General features: G+C 34.1%; 1 protein-coding gene across 8 annotated transcripts in view; it reads left to right on the top strand.

Moving 5' to 3' along the window:
• NSD3 (nuclear receptor binding SET domain protein 3) overlaps positions 1–21,571 on the top strand; it is a 99,688-nt gene that overhangs the window by 55,142 nt on the left and 22,975 nt on the right. For 3 of the 8 annotated variants that reach the window (XM_081046905.1, XM_081046902.1, XM_081046903.1), the window contains 7 exons: positions 2,270–2,400; positions 2,776–2,904; positions 3,520–3,646; positions 10,673–10,870; positions 11,340–11,513; positions 15,913–16,059; positions 19,313–19,496. In XM_081046905.1, coding sequence (XP_080903031.1) covers positions 2,270–2,400; positions 2,776–2,904; positions 3,520–3,646; positions 10,673–10,870; positions 11,340–11,513; positions 15,913–16,059; positions 19,313–19,496 — 1,090 coding nt within the window. Of the gene's footprint in view, positions 1–271; positions 1,988–2,269; positions 2,401–2,775; positions 2,905–3,519; positions 3,647–10,672; positions 10,871–11,339; positions 11,514–15,912; positions 16,060–19,312; positions 19,497–21,571 lie in introns of those variants that run through there. The other 5 variants (XM_081046906.1, XM_081046904.1, XM_081046908.1 and 2 more) reach the window with 3 other exon arrangements.

The raw sequence follows: 21,571 nt of genomic DNA, 5'->3' as shown, positions 1-21,571 counted from the left end.
CGTGCGTTTTTGATGAAATCATTCAGACTGTATTTAATACCTGTAGTTTACTCTGGGCAAATTGCATTATTTATTTAAAAAAAAAAAAACCAAAACACCAGCCTCTCTGCATTCTCGGGGAGAAGTCTGCAGCGATGGTCTCCGTGGAGATCCTCAGCAGAACTGAACAGCCTCTCGGAGGGAACACTGCTTGGCGGAGCTCCAAGAAAAGACATCGCGATCGCTGCGAGATTAGGAGGCCTGATTGCGTTGTGTTTCCACCATTCCACAGGGTCGGCGGACCGGGGAGTGCAGGGCTCTGTCAGATTCAGTGACAGCTCCGTCTCCGCAGCGATTGAGGAAACTGTGGACTGAGATTCCTGTACAATTTCATCCCAGAAACTCCAGACTTGTAGTCTCCATGCAAGATTTCTTTGTCGGCGGCTCGATAAACAGTTTCTTTGTTTTCAATTTTGATTTTGCCAATCATCATTATTGGCATTTTCCTGCCTGGTTTCTTCTTCAAGACTCTGAACAATTGCTTTAACATTCAAATGATTTTTTTTTTTTTTTTTTTTTGGTCTGAGCTGGATGGGTACAGCTTAAATCATGGGTCCAGCCTAAAAACCACCGTTTAACTTACACTGATCAATTTCAACATGGACTGTTTTTGTTTTTTTGTTTTTAAATAAAGCATCATTAATGCACATCTGCAGGGTTTTGCCAAACAGCCCAAACTGTATACATTACAATCATTAAAAGCTCTTATTTTTTTTTAATATTAGTGCCGTTATCATGGAGAACAGCATGGCAGCTGTCTTTGGCAGTCTGTCATTTTTCTAACATTTTCAGAAACTCATCGGAAATGGCGGTACCTGTGTTTCCCTTCGAAAGCCTCTCAGTACAGCACTCCTGTTCCTCTGTTAAAACTCCTTGTTAATCCAGTGATCTTTTAGACCAAGGAAATATTTTGTGGTGTTCTGGGTCCATACACCAGCAATGAAGGAGCTAGATTTGTGTACTTGTGTTTTTTAATCAGCGTTAACGTGGGCAGGCACCCTCATTTATAGATATAAGGAAACATTCAGTGAAAAACTTGTAGAATGGGATGTGATAACGAGGTTCCAGTAATCTGAGCAGTCTAAAGAGACCCACATCCTCCACCACAGAACATGGCTATACACCAAGTGCTACTCCCACTCAGCCTGTTGCGGATCTCCATGGCCTCAGGAGACTTGTGTCTCCATGGTCTCTTCTGGACTGCACACTTCCACCATAGCTTGCTGGGCTGGTCTAGATGTCTGTCTGTTGTATGGAAATTTGGGGGGAAAAATCCAAAACACAAACTGTGGGTCGAAATATTAACCGTCTCCTTGGTTCCTTGGTATTCACTGTGCCTGATCTGCACATTTCATCGTGGCTGTTTCTGTATAGCCTATACTGCATTAGCCCAAGAGATTGTTGCTTTGTAACTTTTTGCACTATTGTTTTGGCTGGATTTGTATTACACACAAGTTTTAAAAAAAAAATTCCACACTATTCTCTGCCTTTTTTTTTTTTCTAAATATATATATATATTTATTCCGCAAATTCCACTTAGAGGCCTCTCATCCAGCTCTTCGTGATTTGGCTGCACTTGAACATTGATTGTCTGTTTACAACCCTCAGCAATGTGCCTCCTAAATGGCATGACATATGTAGATGTGCTGCAGCACTTGTTAATGGTCACAATAAATGACACTTCACCAAGGAAATCTCTGAACAATTAAGAACATCCAAAATTTATTTGGGGGGTAATCAACTAAATTGCAAAATTCTGGGGAAAATGGCACTATCCGTGTACGAATCGAATACAAATCAAAGATTTGTCACATCCCTAATAAAAACAAGATGGAGATGTCTCTGCAACCATATTTGTAAGCTACACAGTGTGTTGGGTTTTATGTCTTCCCCTCCAAATCGAGTGTTTCTTTTGGATTGCTCCAAATAAATCAGCTATCCTTCAGTTTTGATAGAATTGGTTTTTAGGTTCGAAGTTGGGCTCTATTGACTGAAAATAGCTTTAGAGCAGGAGCACTGAATTAAATGCTTTGATAGAGCGGTTGTAAATTAAATCACTATCAGGAAGGTCAGAAGCTTACGAAGTTTTTTGACTCGTGACTTCAGTGTTACAAAGAGAGCTGTGCTTTTTTCACACTACAGATGAGTTTGGGGAAAGAAATATTCTCCCACAAAAATAAAACAAACTTTAAGCACTATTTTAGGATTAATTTCGGTGTATTGTATTAAGGTGCCAGCGAGATTTCAGATTCCTGTAAACCTCTAAAGAAAAGGAGTCGCGCCTCAACTGATGTAGAAATGACTAGTTCAGCATACAGAGACACATCTGACTCCGATTCTAGAGGCCTGAGTGACCTACAGGTAAATATGTTCAAGGGTCTGAGCACAGTGTTCTTTTTTGCTTTGCCAAACCAAGTAACATACATATTGCTTTGCCCGACTTATTTGGGGAGAATGGGCATTTAAAAAAATATCCATAGTAAAGAAATCATTTTGATTATTTTGTAACTATGAGTAACTATGATCTCTTACATAAGAGAAGCATAGTTTGTTTTTTAATTTTAACTGGGGTTTCTCTCAAAACACCAGACATATGGTATCCAGGTGTTATAGAAAGAAAGAAAAAAAATGTATCAAAGTTTATTTAAACAACTCTTACTAGGGTTTTCATAGCACTTAACTTTGAGGAAGTTTTTGTTTTGTTTTTCTTAAAAATGTGCTATGTTTTCCATGTAGGTAGGCTTTGGAAAGCAAGTAGATAGCCCTTCAGCTACTGCAGATGCAGACGTTTCTGATGTTCAGTCTGTGGATTCAAGTTTGTCAAGAAGAGGCTTTGGAATGAATAAGAAGGACACTGTGTGTCAGGTAAGCAAGTGACCTATAGCTTGAAGCAACTGCTATCATATTCTGCCAATAATATACCCCTGGTTGGAGAGGGTAGTATCTTTCTAAATTACAATATTACTTTAAAGCTACGGATCTAAAATCCACTTCTGGCTCTTCCCCTTTCTGAGTTGGAATACTTATTCACATGTAAATGTCAAGTCTTCATTGTGATACTGTATTGTGAATTGGAAGTAAATGGCAGATGACTGAAAAAATGTTTTCTTAAAATTAAGTTAGTATTAAGTTTTAATGTATATGTACCCTTTTTTCAAAAAGTTCCTTTGCCTTGTGAAGAAAAGTTAAAGTATGCAGATTCCAAAGGAGGAATCGCAAAAGATCAAATATGACTTTTAAACTTTATACCATATGGATATGGAAGTAGTTATCTGATTCAGTGGTTCTCACAGTGAGGGCCAAGGACCAGCAGCATCAGTATTGTCAGGGTACTTGTTGGAAATGCAAATTCTTGGGCCCCACCCAGCCCTACTGAATCAAACTCTAGGAAAGGGACCCCTTAATCTGTGTCTTAACAGACCTCTGGTGATTCTGATGCCTGCTCAAGTTTGAGAACCACTGCTTTTTGCCATTTTTCAGATATGTGAAAGCTCTGGTGATGCTCTGATTCCTTGTGAGGGAGAGTGCTGCAAACACTTTCACCTGGAGTGCCTGGGATTGACATCACTCCCTGATGGAAAGTTCATCTGCATAGAATGTAAAACCGGTAAGCTTACTTATTTTGATTGATACGAAAAAATGGATAGGGAGGAATGTGCAATGCCAGTATCTCTCCTATGATATCTAATTTTTTCACTTTTGTGTAGCTCTTAACCTCCTGTCCCACAGGTATTTCAATAAATTAAGACCATTCGGTGATTAGGCTTCCTAGGATCAAAAGAGTAGTTAGCAATATTATTGTCAAATTTTGTCCTATCATTGCCTGAATCATAAAAATATATGAAATCATTGAGATGTATCTAAAGAGCTATACAAAATTTGTAGGGTGAATTATTTTTCAGATGGCTTTGAAATTTATGTGCTCAATAAATTGGTTTAAAGTCCTTTACTTTAATAGACTGGAATGTGTCGATTATATACTGTAACCATGGTGATGGTATTTTTTTAGTGAAAAGACGGAGCTGCTGGAAATTGTTTTTTAAACATGCGGGTTTTGGATTCACCATTTATTTCTTATACCCTACCCCAAATAGACTATCACCCATCAAAATAATTTGTAGAGAAAGAAATATGGAAGTTTATGTTTCTTCTCTATGTAGCCATGATTCTAGTTAAACTAATAGAAAGCAGGAAGTAGAATTGTTTAATCTGTAACAAGGCAAGTGAAAAGTCAACTGGAGGTAGCATGGTAGTGCTTCTATGAACCGTGTTCGTATGCTTTTTGTTTGTTTTTGCTACGAGGAAGGAACTGTGTATGAGTCAACTGGATATCAAGTATTTATGATATGCTGATCTTACTCTTGATACTTTATTATTTTCCTACTCCTTTCCCCCCTTTATTTGGATTCTCATATACTGATTTTATCCTTTTTTATTTGATAGTATGTCTCCTAAAATCGTTTAGATATTCTGAAATCCACTGGAATGGTAATTGTTTTCTGAACACTTAATACAAGCCAGGTGCTGTTAGTACTAATCATTTTTTCCTATTATCTCATTTGGTTCTCATAATGCAATGAGGAGCATACTATTATTTTCATTTCACAGAGGGTGAAAATGAGGATTAGAGAATTTAGTTTAGTATCTTGCCCAAAGGCACAAAAACAGCATATGATGAAACTGGGATTTAAACCCAGGAGGCAGCTTGAGCCCAGAATCCTTGCTCTTTCCCATTGCCTTCTACCACTTGACTAGGTAGGATGAAGAACATGTATCATATATTTTAATACACACTCTCTCTTTCTCATACATACATGTAAAAATTAAGCTATAGAAGCTGTTTTGAACATATAACTTACATTTTTCCCTATATAAGATACCGTTTTATTCATTGCATTTAGACTCTAGTAAAACTTTGAACAGTTTGCCAACTGGCAGTCTCAGGGTCAAATTATCTGCACATTGTTTTATTTGGCCCTCAAAATGTGTTTTGAATGTATGAAGATGGGTCAGGCACGTACTCCTGGTTGCTCACATTCTCTAGCATTCCCTTTTTCTAAAACTGTCACTCTAGTCATTTATGTGCCCCTTGAAGCACATAAGTTTGCAATCTCTGATTTAGACTACTGATAGAAAGGACTATGTAGCTCAGTATTAAAACACTCTTTTAAGGCTTCTCCTAACTCTAAAATCCAGCAGAATTCTGCCAATATAGATTAGATATAATCTAATTTGGTACACATCTATTAAGAAATTTAAGAGGGAAATTTGCTTTAAAAACAATTAAGTAGAACAAAGTTGGAGGACTCACACTTCCTGATTTCAAAAATTAATACAAAGCTACAGTAATTAAAACTACAGTGCGATACTTGCATAACGACAGACATATAAACCAATGGAATAGAATATGGAGTCCAGAAATAAACATTCACATATATGATTAAATGACTTCTTGAGAAGGGTGTAACGACCATTCAGTGGGTAAAGGATAGTCTTTTCAACAAATGGTACTGGGAAAACTGGATATCGACATGTGAAAAATAACGAAATTGGACCCTTACCTAATACCATATTCAAAAACAATTCAAAATGGATCAGAGATCCATGGATCAAACATAAGAGCTAAAACTATAAAACTCTTGGAAAAAAAAACAGGGGAAAAGCTTTATGACATTGGATCTGGCAGTGATTTCCTGGGTATGATAGCAAAGGCAACAAAAGAAAAACAAATTGAAAACTGTATACCCTAAATGACACTATCAACGGAGTGAAAAAGCAGCCCACGAAATGAGAGAAAATATTTGCAAACAGCATATCTCACAAAGGATTAATATTTGAAATATATGAAGGATTCCTGCAACTCAACAAAAAATAAACAACCCAATTCAAAATTGGGCAAAGGACTTGAATAGACATTTCTCCAGAAAAGATACACAAATGGCCGGTAAGCACATGAAGAGGTGTTCAATATCATTAGTAATCAGGCAAATGCAAGTTAAAACTACAATTAAATGCCACTTTACACCCATTAGAATAGCTATTATGAAAAAAAAAGCAAGTATTGGCTAGGATATGGAGAAATTGGAACACTATGCACTGTTGGTGGGAATGTAAAATGGTATAACTGCTATGAAAAACAGTATGGCGCTTCCTCAAAAAAATTAAACATAGAATTACTATGTAATCCAGCAGTTCTATGTAATCCAGAATTCTGGATTACTGAATTGCTGAATTCTATGTAATCCAGAATTCTATGTAATTCCAGCATAGAATTACTATGTAATTCAGCAGTTCCACTTCTGGGTAGATACCCAAAAGAATTGAAAGCGGGGACTCAAACAGGTATTTGTACACCCATCTTTATTGCAGTATTATTCACAATAGTCGAAAGGTGGAAACAACCCAATGTCTATCAATGGATGACTGGATAAATAAAATGTGGTATGTACATATACAATGGAATATTATTCAGCTTTAAAAAGAAATGAAATAAATACTGATACGTGATACAACACGGATGAACCTTGAAGATGTTATGCTGAGTGAAATAACCCAGTCACAAGGACAAATATGTGATTCCAACATGAGTTACCTAGAGTGATGAAACTCACTGAGACAGTAAAGCAGAACAGTTGTTACCAGGGGTAGGGTGAGGAGAGAGGAATGGGGAGTTATTGTTTCATGGGTACAGAGTTTCAATATGGGCTGATGAAAAAATTCTGGCAATGGATAGTGGTGATGGTTGTAAATTAATGTGAATGTACTTAATGTCACTGAACTGTATACTTAAAAATAGTTAAAATGGTAAATTTTATGTTGTATATTTTAACCACAATTTAAAATAGTTATATTTAAAATTATAGTTCACCCTTGAATAACACAAGTTTGAAATGCTTGAGTCCGTGGCTTTTTTCCAATAAATACTGTATATTGGAAAATTTTTTGGAAATTTTCTGACAACCATGAAGTAATCGTATCAATTACCCATACTAGGCTACCACGAAGCAATCATATTGCTACTGCTTCTATATCAATGCGTGAGTCATTGCACTGTAAATAAATACGAATTTATTTTTCTCATTATCTTTCCATTTTTGATGTCTAGAATTAGTAATATAACAGCTACAGTGTTTTGTATCATTTAAGACGATATTGATGTAGGTACTGACAAGCAATTCCTCTTGTAAACAGATGACAAACTTACAGTGTCAATAAATACAGTATAGTACTGTAGGCATATTTTCTCTTATGATTTTCTTAACATTTTATTTTCTCTAGCTTACTTTATTGTAAGGCTACAGTAAATAATGCATATAACATACAAAATATGTGTTAATCAACTGTTTATGTTATTGATAAGACTTCCAGGCAACAGTAGACTATTAGTAGTTAAGTTTTTGGGGGGGTCAAAAGTTAGATGCGGATTTTTGACTGCACGGGGTGGGGAGTCAGTACCCCTAACCCCTGTGTTGTTTAAGGGTCAACTGTACTTTTTACTTGTTTTTTAAATTGCTTTTGATTTATTTATTACATGAAAATTAGTTTAATACCAATTTGGTACACTTCCAACATATTAGGAGTGAAAACTCAAATTCTTTAAACCATTATTAAGGTCAATTAGGAACTTTTGTTTATCAAAAGATAAGCACTTTACATATAAAAAGTATTACAAGATACATGCCTAATAAGTTCTTATACTACCTATTTCTATCATTTAAGACAATACGATTTCTGGAAAGAAAGCATTTTCATTTGCCATTTCAAATAAAATGTGTAACCTGCCATTTTACTTATTATTTACTTAATCTAAGTGAAGACCATGTCCTAGTGAGAAGAGGGTATTGGAAGCATTCACATGCTAGATCTCTAAGCATAAATCTTAAAGGGGTCTGATAGTTCAGCTCTCTATTAGTATAACAGTATCACTAGTTATATAACAATTTTCATTTCTGTTAAACTTATTTTGATCAATTTGCAAATGAAACCTTAACTATTTCATTTTTACGTAGAGCAGTCAGTTTATGCATTAGGCAAAGCTGGAAAGTCAAACCTCTTAACCTTTAAAATAATTTTTTTTAATATTTTAAATTTCTAAAAGTTAATTCAAAAACAATACTATTGCTTTCATGTCTACATGAATATAATTTGAAATTATATATATGCAACAGAACAACAAAAACCGTGCTGTACTGTATTTTATTTCTACAATAAAACCAGTAAAAAAAAACAAAACCCACAAATATTTGAACATCACAGTTGTAAATACTAATTTTAAAGAACTTTTATAATTCAACCAATTTGTACAGGTTAGGTCCTTCCAAAATCAAATCTAACTTTCCATAAAAAAATCAAAACAAAAAACTATTCCTTCTATTTTTTCCTTCAGATTTTTTATAGCATTGTAAGGAAAATGGGCAGAAGACTTGAACACTTCCCAAAAGATGGTATCCAAATGGCCAGTAAATAATCACTTATAATTTCCATATGTAAAACACAATCCTTATAAAAAAGAAAATTAATTACAACTAGACATCTTATTCAGACATCAAGGGCAAAGAAAATATTAGAATTACCCACAGAAAAGAATTACTTTCAAAGAATAGCAAAATAATAAAAACATTGTTATAATTTGCAGTTCTTTGATTACAACTAAACGTTTTTTTCTGTATCTTTATCGACTCTCTTGTGAGTGATCTGTTCATGTGTCTTGTCTATTTATGTATTACAGTGTTAAAGGTGTTATTATTTGTTAGTATTTTAAATTTATATATAATTACACAAATAATACATAAATGCAGTGTTATGAAAATATAATTATATCTCAGCTGCAGTCCCCCTAGATCACTACTATTAATCCTAGGCTCCTACTTAATTCTAATCCTCACCAGAAGTAACCATTGTTATCAGTTTGGTGTGTAGCCCAGTAAACCTGTGTGTGTGTGTGTGAAACATTTTTGTGTGTGTTGTAATAAAAATGAATTTTACCATTGTTCTGCGACCTGCTTTTTTCACAAGTAGAATTTCTAGGTCACAGAAAGTGAATGTACTTTTTAAAAAATGGATACTGCCTCGTTTCCTTCTAAGGCAGTTTCTTCCAATTTAAACTCCTACCAGCAGTATATAAAAGTTACCTGTTTTCCTATACCTTGATCAACAATTGATATTATCAAACTTTTAATGTTTTTTTCCTATTTGATGAGTTTTTTTAAATGTTACTTGTGGTTTTATCTGACTACTAGTGAAGTTGAGTATTTTTTCCTGTTTATTGGCTTTGTGCTTTCTGTAAATTGTCCATACCCTTTGCCCACTTTTTATTAGGCTGTTTTATTTCTATATTGATTTATAGTTCTTTTTAAGTCTTGTTTAGTGACCTTGGCTATATATGTTGCGTATATTTTCTCTATATTTGAACTCCTTATGTAACAAAGCATAATCCTTTGTCATCTTTGTTGTATGTATTTTTCCACACCTGTTTGTCTTTTACTTGTTCCTTCTTTTTTTTCTATTCTAATTGGCACTCTTTCTTCCTTTAAATATTTGGCAGATTGACCAGTGGAGCCATAGGAGCTTAAAGTTTTCTTTGTTCAAAGTTTTTAAAGTATAGTTTCAATTTCTTTAATAGTTTATATAACTAATTATATTTTCTATTTTTGTGCCAGTGTTGGTAAATTTTGTGTTTCTAGGAATCCATTCATCTAAATTTTCAAATTTATTGGCAAAAATATAGTGATCTCCATTTTATTATCTTTTTAACTTTGGAGGATTTGTAGTGATGTATCATTTTTAATTTCTGATATTGTTAATATATATTGCTGATTTTTCTCCCTTTCTTAAATTAGTGATTCTTACCAGGGATATCAGTTTTATTAATCTTTTTCAAAGAACCAACTTTTGGTTTTCTTAATCCTCCCCAATGTATATTGATTTCACTTCATTTTTAAAGAGTGCTTTCACTAGATATAGAATTCTGACTTGGTAACAATTTTCTTTTAGTCCTTTGAAGAGAACATTCCATTATTTTCTGGCTTCCATTTTTCTCTTTCAGTCAGCTCTCAGTCTTAACTGTTGATTCTTTGAAGATAATTGTCTTTTCTGTGGGTAATTTTAATATTTTTTCTTTGTCCTTAATTTTCTACAGTTGGAATAAGATGTCTAGCTGTAATTTTCTGCATTTTTAAATTAGGATTATGAGTTTTCATCTTAACCCCTGTACATATGGAAATTGTAAGTGATTAATGGAATCTATCTTTTCTGTGGTAGTTTTTTTTTTTACATTTGTTCTGTGTCAGGAAGACCTTGACACACTAAGCTCTCAGGTATTGAAAAATTCTGTTCTGGGTTTTTAATGGAAATAATTTTAGTATACAGTAAGAAGTGGAGATCTAAATTATTTTTAGTGCTATATCTCTAAATTCATTATCAATTATTATAGCAAATCAATTCTAGAAAAATTTGTTAAATAGTATTTTAATTTAACCATTTATTTTCAATACCTTTTTTGTGTATTAAAATCTTACACATAATAGAATTTCTTTTGGGAGGGTAGCTCTTTGACACCAGTAGCTGCTTCTATTTAAAAGGAATATGCTTTAATCAGATTTTATTTAATCTGTGTTCCTTACCAATTTTCCAGGACAGCATCCATGTTTTTCATGTAAGGTATCTGGTACAGATGTGAAGCGTTGCTCTGTCGGTGCTTGCGGGAAATTTTATCATGAAGCCTGTGTCCGCAAATTCCCCACTGCCATTTTTGAATCAAAAGGATTCCGCTGTCCCCAGCACTGCTGCTCTGCCTGCTCTATGGAGAAAGATATCCACAAAGCAAGTAAAGGTAAAACAGAACTAAGGAAGGGGACAAAGTTTTTTTTAAGCTCAGTCACAAATAATCAGCATATCATTATAAAGAATATCAAGCATTCTCTCTGTTTATCTGTAGATATAAGAGCTCAGCCACAAGAGATAGCATGATAAGTAAAGATTAGGTTCTAATTCAGACCATGAGAAGAAAATTCCATATCTTCAAAATTACCTTGAAAATCTCTTAAACAGGTGCCATATTGGAGACTGCCACCTCTCCAGCATTGGAGCAGACAAATTTTTCTTTGTTCTCTAGATGGGCAGTGTATTTAGGGGCCATGTAGCATAGGAATGACAGAACCAAACTATGGAGAAAAATATTTTTATCTTACTATAACCAACATTACATGGAATCCAAAAAGAGCCCAACTCCAAAAATCTCATTTTACATATCCAGCTGATATCTTAGTATATAGATTCTCTTTTGACTTGTCTTTAAACAGGTCGCATGATGAGGTGTTTGAGATGTCCAGTAGCCTATCACTCTGGAGACGCTTGCATTGCTGCCGGAAGCATATTTGTGTCCTCCTACATTCTCATCTGTAGTAATCATTCCAAACGGAGCAGTAATTCGTCCTCTGCTGTAAATGTAGGCTTTTGTTTCGTTTGTGCAAGAGGTGAGTATCAATCCTTTTTATGTCTTTCTGAGTTCATTGGCATATTTCCCAGTTAAAATAGTTTCAGTAATATCCCTAAGAGAGATTAACACTTCCAGTAACTAGTCTCTTTTATAACATTAGACGTTGAAATTGTTAGAATATTAATTCTTCCATAAATTAAGCTAAAGTCTTCATTTTTTAATAACTTCAAATTACAGATAAGTTCTGAATATTCCTACTTGGAGCACCAAAGATTAATCTGTGTCCTTCTGCAAACAATTCTTCTATTTTAAGTAGACTCTTCCCATGTCATTTCTTTAATCCAGAGCTTGCAACTAATTGAGATTTCACTTGGAAGGCAAGATGAACACATTTATCTTTTAATCATTATGTTGTATTTTATCATGTTTTGGTCTGGCATTGAGGAACGCCTGATGGGATACAGCCAAGGCACCATATGTGGTGGTGTTAGTTCAGAGCCAGCGATGCAGGCTCTCTTACTTGCCAGCTGTTGGTATTCAAGTGTGCCAAGAGATTGGTCAAGTAAAAACAATATTGGGTCCCTGAGGGGATCAGTAAACTTGAGTTTATGATAAATATAAAATAGAACTTCTTTAGTTGAATATGACACAGAGTATCCAACTTTACAGAATATCTCAGCTGTATTATAATAAAATAATTTTTAGTATTTTAGAAACCAACTAATATTCCCAAATGCAGTTTTGTTTGTTTGTTTTAAAATACAAATGCTAAGTTTTCTAAATTTCCCTTCGTATGAAATATGTGAAAGGACTCTATGGCATATCATGCCTATTTGATTATATTTAGAGTAGACGGAAAATGAGGTTTTTGTTTTTGTTTGTTTTTTTCTTCAGGAGACAGTTCTTTTAATTTGGTGAAAGTGCTATAAAGTATTTTTTAATAGAATGTAGACAGCATGCTAGATCTGGAGTTGTTTTGCTTTTGTATCTCTAGTTAAAAAAATAACTAGAGGAGGTGGGCAATAAAAGATTAAATAAACAGAAATCCTTTCTGTAGAAGTCAGCTGGGTCCCTTGTATTACTGCTTTCAGTTTGCCAGAGTTTTATAAGCATGTGGGGCTGTATACCTTTACAGGAAAGTATTGTGTCCTTCTTTACTAGAGCAATTATACAACTGTAGTGTGCTGTGAAACATGGCTGATACATGGAAAAGTAGGTCTGAAAAGTTTCATGCCAAATTGTAACAGGTAACCGAAAGGATTCAAATTGTCAAAAGATATAAAAGATCACCACTAGTGTCTCTTTCGTCTCCCCATCCCTAAGAAAATAATGATAGGGTGGAAATATTGAATTATCAATTGAATGTCTGTCTTTAGAGACTTTTAAACAGATGAGTTTCAGTGATAACAAAGTTTCTATCACTTTGTAAGTATTCTACCATTCTGGGCACTTACTTTTACTGGTGTGTGTGTGTGTGTGTGTGCGTGCGCGCGCGCGTCTCTGTGTGTGTGCGCTCTCATGTGCACACACATATAACTGAGCCAGCATTTTAAATACCAAGTTTATAACTCTCATGTTGCCTTTCTTTGGAGTACATTCTGAATCAAGTACCACTAGTATATTGACCAATGTTTCCTTTTGCTCTATTTCATTCAATAATTGGGAGACTTTTAAAACAGGTATTTTTAATTTAGACAGGTAGAAAATGGCCCATTGTTAAGGAACCTATTTTTTAGAAACTCGAGCCATTTTGTTAAGTTTAACTTATAGTATATTGAATAAAAGCTTGAGATTATGAGGGGCCAGCCCAGTGGCTCAGGCAGTTAGAACTCCATGCTCCTAACTCCTAAGGCTGCCGGTTCGATTCCCACATGGGCCAGTGGGCTCTCAACCACAAGGTTGCTGGTTCAATTCCTCTAGTCCCGCAAGGGATGGTGGGCTCCGCCCCTGCAACTAAGATTGAACACGGCATCTTGAGCTGAGCTGCCTCCCGGATGGCTCAGTTGGTTGGAGCGCATCCTCTCAACCACAGGGTTGCCGGTTCGACTCCCACAAGAGATGGTGGGCTGTGCCCCCTGCAACTAAGATTGAAAGGATAAGAACTTGACTTGGAAAAAAGTCCTGGAAGTACACACTGTTCCCCAATAAAGTCCTGTACCCTTTCCCCAATAAAAAAAAAAAATCTTTAAAATAAAAAGCTTGAGATTATGAAAATGAAGGGAAAACCCATGTTTTAACAACAGAATCTGTATTTGCATCTTATCCATTTGCAATTATTCTAAAGATTTGCTGTATTTAAATGCCTATTTAAGCAAGATTATACAATTCCCAAATAATTTAACTGAAATTCTGTCTAGTAAACAGAAGCTTTCATTTTCCTTTCCAGCATTCTACAGAAACTTATTCTAAGTAGATCAGATGTTGGGATTTGGGAAGACTTAAGGTTTTCAGAAGCAAATAATACCTTCTCTTACCAGTATTTATAGAAGTATCTTTTTTTATTTTTTAGAGACCTAATTGTAATAAATCTGCACATGAGAAGGAATACTTTAATCACTTATGTTTTGGTATTAGAAAACTTAAGCTTGTCTTGTTTTTGTTTCTTGCCTCATAGTTTTTCTCTCCTCAGAGAGGAATTTGTCTTAGTTCTTGGTTGTTAAAAATCATTAAGCTATTACAATTCCTTTTCTTAAAGATTTTTATTTAAAATATAGCTAACATACAACATTGTATTAGTTTCAGGTATACACCATAGTTATTCAACATTTACATACCTAAAGAAATGATCACCGTGATAAGTTCAACAACCATCTGACACCGTACCAGGTCATTAAGCTAATTCTTAAGGACCAGAAACATTTTCAGAAATATTTCAAGATTTAGAGAAACATTGCTCCTCCCTTGCCCTCCCTGTGGTGTCGTAGGAAATGTTCAATCATATTTCACTGTAGTATATCTTCTTTAGTATTTCCTTTCATTTGCAGGGTGGTGTAAAATAAAAGTTACTTAACATTCTATGCCTTTCTTTGTAATGGTAATTTTAAATAGAGAGGTTACATTAGGGTTTTGGGGCTTTTTTTCATTTTAATAATAATAATAGCAATTTATTTTGTATCTGTAAATCAAACTCTCTCTACCAGACACTATCGGAATGAATTGCCACAATTACACTAAGAAGTTATTTCCCCATTTCATATGATGAGAGCACTGAAGCCCAGATTAAATGATTTATCTGGAGGGTACAAAGTTCTTAAATAAAAGACCAGCATTTGTAGCTAATCTTATTTCAAAATCCATGTTTTTTACACTACCCCGCTTCTATTAAATATATGAAATTCATTCAACATTATATAACTTTTATTTGAAGATTCTTATTTTATTACCAATTAGCAACTTCAAGTTCCATTCTTTCATCTAGATCAGAGATATTTCTTGAATCTGTCTCAGTAGGGTAGCACCAAATGAAGATAACATTCACAGAAAAAAGTACGTGGTTACTCCTTTAAAAATAAAGCTCTTCCTCTTTTCAAAATAATCTCTATGAAACTGCTGTCATGATTTGTATCGTAAAATTCTAGATCATTATAAGCTCACCAGTAACCAAATAGAGAAATTTTCCCTGGTCTCGCAGTTCCCTAGTTTGGGGAGTGGCCTATATAGCCTATTATGAATTTAACTAGGGGATGGGGGATGGGAAGGAGAGGAGAAGTAGATGTCACAGGAGAATTATAGCACATCTTACTTAATGTTTTACTCCAAATAGGACAGCTATATTGGTAGATCCAAAGGACTTTTTATGAACCCTTAAGTTGGTAATCACTTTATATAATGGCAAAGAAATTTAAATGGTTTGCATTGCCTCAGTAAAGTTCAACAAATTGTGGCCCCTTTAAAATCATGTATCATCTTGATAGAGAAAAGTTTCATTATCTGGCAGAGAAAGAATCTGTTTTAAGTAGATCTCAAGATATGAATAGGGAAGAGGAGAGGCTAAATTCTACCTTTAAGCGCTACTTGATATGTTGAAGGTAGATGAGGGTCTCTACTATGTTATGTAAATCTTATTTCTAGCAATTAAGTGATACATTATTTTGTTTTCTGGGTTGTCATCATAGTACCTCTAAATATTAAGGGATGTAGCCTTGTTTTCCATAGGGCATTTTCAGTATGATGTCAAATGCAGTTTACATCTTCAAATTAATTTAAATTTCCTTCTGGGTATATAGGTTTCTATATAGGGATAAAGCATTGAGTAGTTTAAACTCCCTATAATAACTATATAAAAACTTTTCTGTCAACTCTTTCTTTTTCTTCATACTCTTCCTCCCACCCCCAACTTTAAGCACAGCTACATAATAGGTGTTGGTTTATTTTTTTTCCTATGGAATCATGGGTAGTTTCATTGCAGCTCATCTCTTTCTGTTTGTTTCGTATAGGGCTGATAGTTCAGGACCATTCAGACCCCATGTTCAGTTCATATGCCTATAAGTCCCACTACCTACTGAATGAATCAAATCGTGCAGAGTTGATGAAATTACCTATGATTCCTTCTTCGTCAGCTTCCAAAAAGAAATGTGAGAAAGGTAATAATCAAAATAGTTTATCTCTTGCTTTTATTTTTGCATTTCCTATTTTTTTCTTTTTAAATGAAGGGGGGAAATGTCTGCCTGTCAAGCACCATCTGTTACTTTTGGTAAATTCTACCTTGGTGGTTGTGACTGTGTCTTCATATTGGCTGCAAATTATTAAAAAGGGCTTAAAATAATTCCATTTATTACAAAGTTTTACTCTTCTCCTTGAATAAATTTTCACACATACCACGTATCTATGAGTTATTAAAATTGAAAGACTAGGATTTTGCCTAATATAGAAGAATATTCTAAGAGCTCTTTCTCTTTTGCCTGATATAGAACTACCATTCATGTTAGAATAGAATAGACATAATTTGTTATAACTTTCGAGATAAGTTATTAAATAGGGGGAAACCAAGATACTGACACTTAAATATTTGATTTTAGAATACATTCTATCATTTTGTTTCTTAAGTGTTTTTGTTAAGATGCTATGGAAACTAGTTGCCCTTCTTTTATGAGAGAGACATTGGTGGACCCCTGGGGAAGACACCCCAAATCCTGAATATTGAAAGGCAGCCCATCTGAACTGAAGAATTGCTTATGGATAATTTATCCACAGAGACCCAAGAGATAAATGTATATTTATATTCTCCCAGTTAACTTAATCTATGGAAGAACATCTTATCTTGTGTTTAGCTTTATATAGCCTACTTGTAATAAATGGGAAAAGTGGTTTAACAATAATGTATTATTTGGGGAGTAACGTGGCAAATGATGGCCTTTTCCTGTATACATTCCCACTATGATCTGAGGGCCAGGTTCAGATTCTTTAAAGAAAATTTAATTCACGCCTAACATACTGGGTATATTTGAAATGGGTTTCCTCCCCCCCTTCGTTCTTTGTGTTGCCTGCTTGATGTATCTTTGTTCTTTGTCAGAATTCTGAAGTGGCAACCCATGACTAAAAGAAAGTATAGCTCAACAAGCTGATTAGAACTTATAGAGAAGAACGTTGGAGAGAGTATTGGGTTTTTTGTTTTCATTGAAGCCATAGTATGTCCCCTTACTGGTGACACAACCTACTTCTAAAACAAAGATGGATATAGGTCTAACTCTGTAATTCAATAAAACTAGACTACCTGAGGCATTTTAGGAAATGCCATATTTTCCTGCTGGCGCCTTTATAAAATTAGATTAATTCAATTGTTTCTTACTTTGTTTTCAGTACTCAGTATTGATCTTGACATAAATTGAAATTATTTTGAGCCCTCTGTTTGCTTAGCTTGAACCATATCTTACTTCTTTTGCATCCTAAAGCAGTTTTCTTGCATAGCACCAAGGTGGATTGTTCACATTTTTATTTTTCTATTTCCCTTGTGTATTTTTTGTCCAAAAAATCATGATTTTCATTGATGATTCTTGGTCTGTATTTCCTCTGAAATAAGACTTAAAATTAAGGACTATTCTATAATGTTAAAAACAGCCAGCCTGACTTTGCCATATCAGCCCTAATATACACATGTCCTCTAAAGCTGTTTGCAAAGACTGCTCTCCCTATTGGTCATTTCTTTCTGTTGGAAAAATGAATTCTCATTTTAGTTTAAACTTACAGAACTCCCTACCTAGGCTAAGAGTACTCGGGCAGCTAATTTCTAGGTTGGAGACTTGGAACCATTGATCCATATTGAGATTTGCAGACAAAAGAAAAAAATCCCAGTGATTGAAGTGAAAGCTTTTAAGCAGAGGAAATATAGTAATTTAATTCATCACTGATTGTATATGGATTTTTGTTTTGTTTTTATGTTAATCAGTTAGAAGTTTGAAAGTCTACAGGAAGACAAGATTTTCTGGAAAATTAGCAAACCCTCAAAAGGTTGGAGCATGTGATTTGATAAAGTTGTACAGAGGGCTCCTAACCTTTTGCTTACGAGACTTTAAATCTCAGTACACTTGTGGGTTATAGGCCTGATTTTCCAATGGGAAGATGTTTTTGTTTTGTTTTGTTTTTTCGTAGTCTTTATTATATTTCATCTTCAGTGGTTAACATCCTTCTCTGTCACTTGTGGAAATACCTATTAGAAATATCCAATCTCCCCCCAAATCTCTTTTATTTCTTTGCATTTAATAATATTTTGTTTTGTTTGTTGCACCTGTTTTGGTCTTAATTCAGAGGTCATTTTGTGTATGTAAAAGGAAAGGATTTTGCTAGGGAAGTTGGAGGGATCTCCTGGTGTGTGGTACCTCATTTTACACTGATATTTACTTAGTTTTATGCTATAAAGCAGTGGTTCTCAATATGAAGTCAGAAAAGACTTATGTAAACAAAATTTTTGAGCTATGCTTAATATTTTACAAAATCTAACAGAATCACATTTATGCAAACTAAGGTTGCATGAGTTTCTTTATATTTGGCTATGATTTTAACAATTCAGTGTGATAATACTAGTTTTGTTATTAGATTCAGAAGCTCTGATTTGGCAGTTCTATATTTCTTTGGTTAATAAAAACAGGAAAAATGTTACTTTTAAAATGCAGTGGTTTGGGGGTTTTTTTGTTGTTGTTGTTGTTGCTGTTGTTGATAAAATATTTGAAAACATGGATCCATGAGAAAGGAAAAGGGGGATCCTTGGTGATGAAAAACTTGCAAACCACTGCTGTATAGCCTGTTTGACTTTATCTTCACTGAAAAAGTAATGATAATGTAATCACCTACTTGAGCAAATGGGATCCTTTTGCTTTTTTGTATTCTTTTATGGGAAGAAAAAAGTACTGATCAACATATTGGCTATTTTCACTCTTGCTAAATTTTTTATAAGGGGATTTAGTTAACTGTGGCACTGGATTAAAATACAAAGATGACCATTGCTTGCTTTCTTAGCTCTCTTAAGGAGAAAAGAAAGTAAGGTGCTACATATTTCTTTGAAAATGTGCTCTCAGATCTACTCCGTCTAAAGATTTCATGCATCTGTTTTGTCATATGTTAAAGAGTGTTAGCTGCCTACTAAACTGATACTTCAATAGCCCACATTTTAGAGGAGTAAAGAGTACAGTAATGTTTCTCTTACGACTCAAAAGCCCTGAGTTTCTGGTCACCAAAGCCCTGGAAAGCTAAGTAGCAAAATCTGTTCCTTTGCTTTCTATTTTAATCCATCACCATAGATATGACTCAGTCCCTTTGTTATTTTCCCCCAATTTGAATCAAATTTAATGCACTTAAAAGATAACTTTCTGCTTTTTCTTTTTCTCTTTCCTCTTTTCTCAGTTATTAAGACTGTTTATTTGTTTCAAGGTGGAAGATTGCTCTGCTGTGAATCGTGCCCTGCTTCCTTCCACCCGGAATGCCTGAGCATAGAAATGCCAGAAGGCTGCTGGAATTGTAATGACTGTAAAGCTGGCAAGAAACTACATTACAAGCAGATTGTTTGGGTCAAATTGGGAAATTACAGGCAAGTTTTTCCAAGGATAAAGAGGAAGTATTCAATCATTGTTCAGATATAGGTTCATAATCTGTATACAAAGTAGTCAGGAGATAGATAGAATAGCACGGAGCTACTACCTTAAAAAAGAGAAGAAAATAAACGTATTTTGAGTCTGTTTTTTTAGAGGATTGGGAAGGTTAGTTGTAGGATTTATTTTTTGGATTGGTTGGTTGACTTTTGTTTTTAAGTTCTGAAAGTTGTTTTATATTAGTGACTGTGTACTCCTAGATTTTAGAATAAAAGGTCTTATGTGAATAGTAGGGAAGATGTTTTCTTTGTGTCCTGATTAGATTTATGTTGATTTCTGATTTCTAATAAAGTCAAGAGTCTATTTCCTGGCCAAAGTAGCTCTCTTTGCCCCTAAATCTGGTGCATTTTAGTTCTAGTAGAAGCTCTAAACTGAAAAAAAGAGCTTTTTAGGATGTAAAGAGAGATTATTTCATTAAGAGCTTTTAGTTCTTAAGGGGATGAAGTATGAAATGTGATTGCCACTATTTTAGTAAGGCTTTCTCCTTTTAAGAAGCCTATTTTTAACAAGCCTTCGCTGACCAGGAATAGCGATATATTTTTTAAAACTCTGCGTTCTACATTTTGAGGCATATGTTTATCATTTTACTAAGAAAATAGATGCTATTTAAGAGAGTGCAATAGAGTCCTGCTTTTCAGTTAGAATCGTAAGTAAGATATATTTCTATAGAATTTCAAACATTGTAATTTTTTTAAAAGGGGCTATGTTATTTTCTCTGTTTTAAATAATTATTTTTGTTACTTTGTTTTTAATCTGAGATAAGAGCCATTGAGGTTGAGAAGCTACCCCCTTACTTTTTTTAAAACATATGATAGGAAATCTCCAAGTCCTAAAAAATATTGACAATTTGAATACATAAACAATTTTATACTGTATTGCAAACAATAGCATAAAGTTTTATTTTTTTTATCTACTCAAAATTCTTATCTGTTTATACTATATTAGGGTTTTGGAAAGAGTGGATATATTTTGTAGTTTCATAAATTCTTCTGGTTTTATTTGTCAGTAGCATAAATTTTTAAAAAGCAAATGTCAAACCAGGGGAAAGTGTTTGCTCTTCTACTTTCAATAAGAAAAGACAAATACCTAGAAAAAGGGATGAAGAAGGGAAAGAGCCAGTTGACAGAAGCATACCAGATAGAAAATAAACATGTAAAAAACTGCCCAGTCTCACTAAAAATAAATGTACATTAAAAGCAAAGATTTTTTTTTTCAATTAACAGATTGGCAAAGATTTAAAAGAGTAATGATTTTGCGACTGGGGAGGGCATAGGGAAACAAGTGCTCCCTGTAAGGCAGTCTGGCATCATGTATTAAAATTATAACTCTATATGCTCCTTTACCCAGCACTTCTCTGTCAAGGAATTTATCTAAGGAAAAATTGGACAAGAAGGCAAAAATGTATTTTAGAGGGGTGTTCGTTGCAGTATTATTCCTAATTGTAAAAATTTGAAATAACCCAAATGCTCAGTCAGAGGATTTGTCAAATTATTGTATACCCATATTGTAAAATACTTTGAAGCCAATAAAAGAATAATGCAGGTCTATATAGTAACATGAGATGATATCCACGATATATAGTTGAATTTAGAGAGCATGTTAAACAGTATCTTTTATGTGTTTAAATACATAAATATATACATACATTATCTTTCCATGTGTTTATGTAATTTTTAAAAATTGTAGATCTAGAATAATATGTTTTCAATACCTGGAAAGAAATATATCTAATGTTAGTAGTCTGAGGCATGAGATACAAGAGGAGGCATTTTCAATTTTTCTGTTACACATTTCTGCATTGCTTTAATTTTTAAAAGAAACACACACACACACACACACACACACACACACTGCTTTTATAATTAAAAATATATCTCTTTTGGGGTCGGGAGGGGTGTGGGTTTGATAGTTAAAAAGACATTCCTGGAAAAGAAATATCTAAAACCGTGTAAGAAGGCTTCAGATCTTCAAATAAATTTCAGAATATTTCCTTTTTATTTAATTTTTTTGGCTT

This window comes from Rhinolophus hipposideros (assembly GCF_964194185.1).
Source record: "Rhinolophus hipposideros genome assembly, chromosome: 4".
Taxonomy (NCBI): Eukaryota; Metazoa; Chordata; class Mammalia; order Chiroptera; family Rhinolophidae; genus Rhinolophus; species Rhinolophus hipposideros.
The sequence above is the reverse complement of the archived record's forward strand: the minus strand, read 5'-3'. Positions and strand labels throughout refer to the sequence as shown.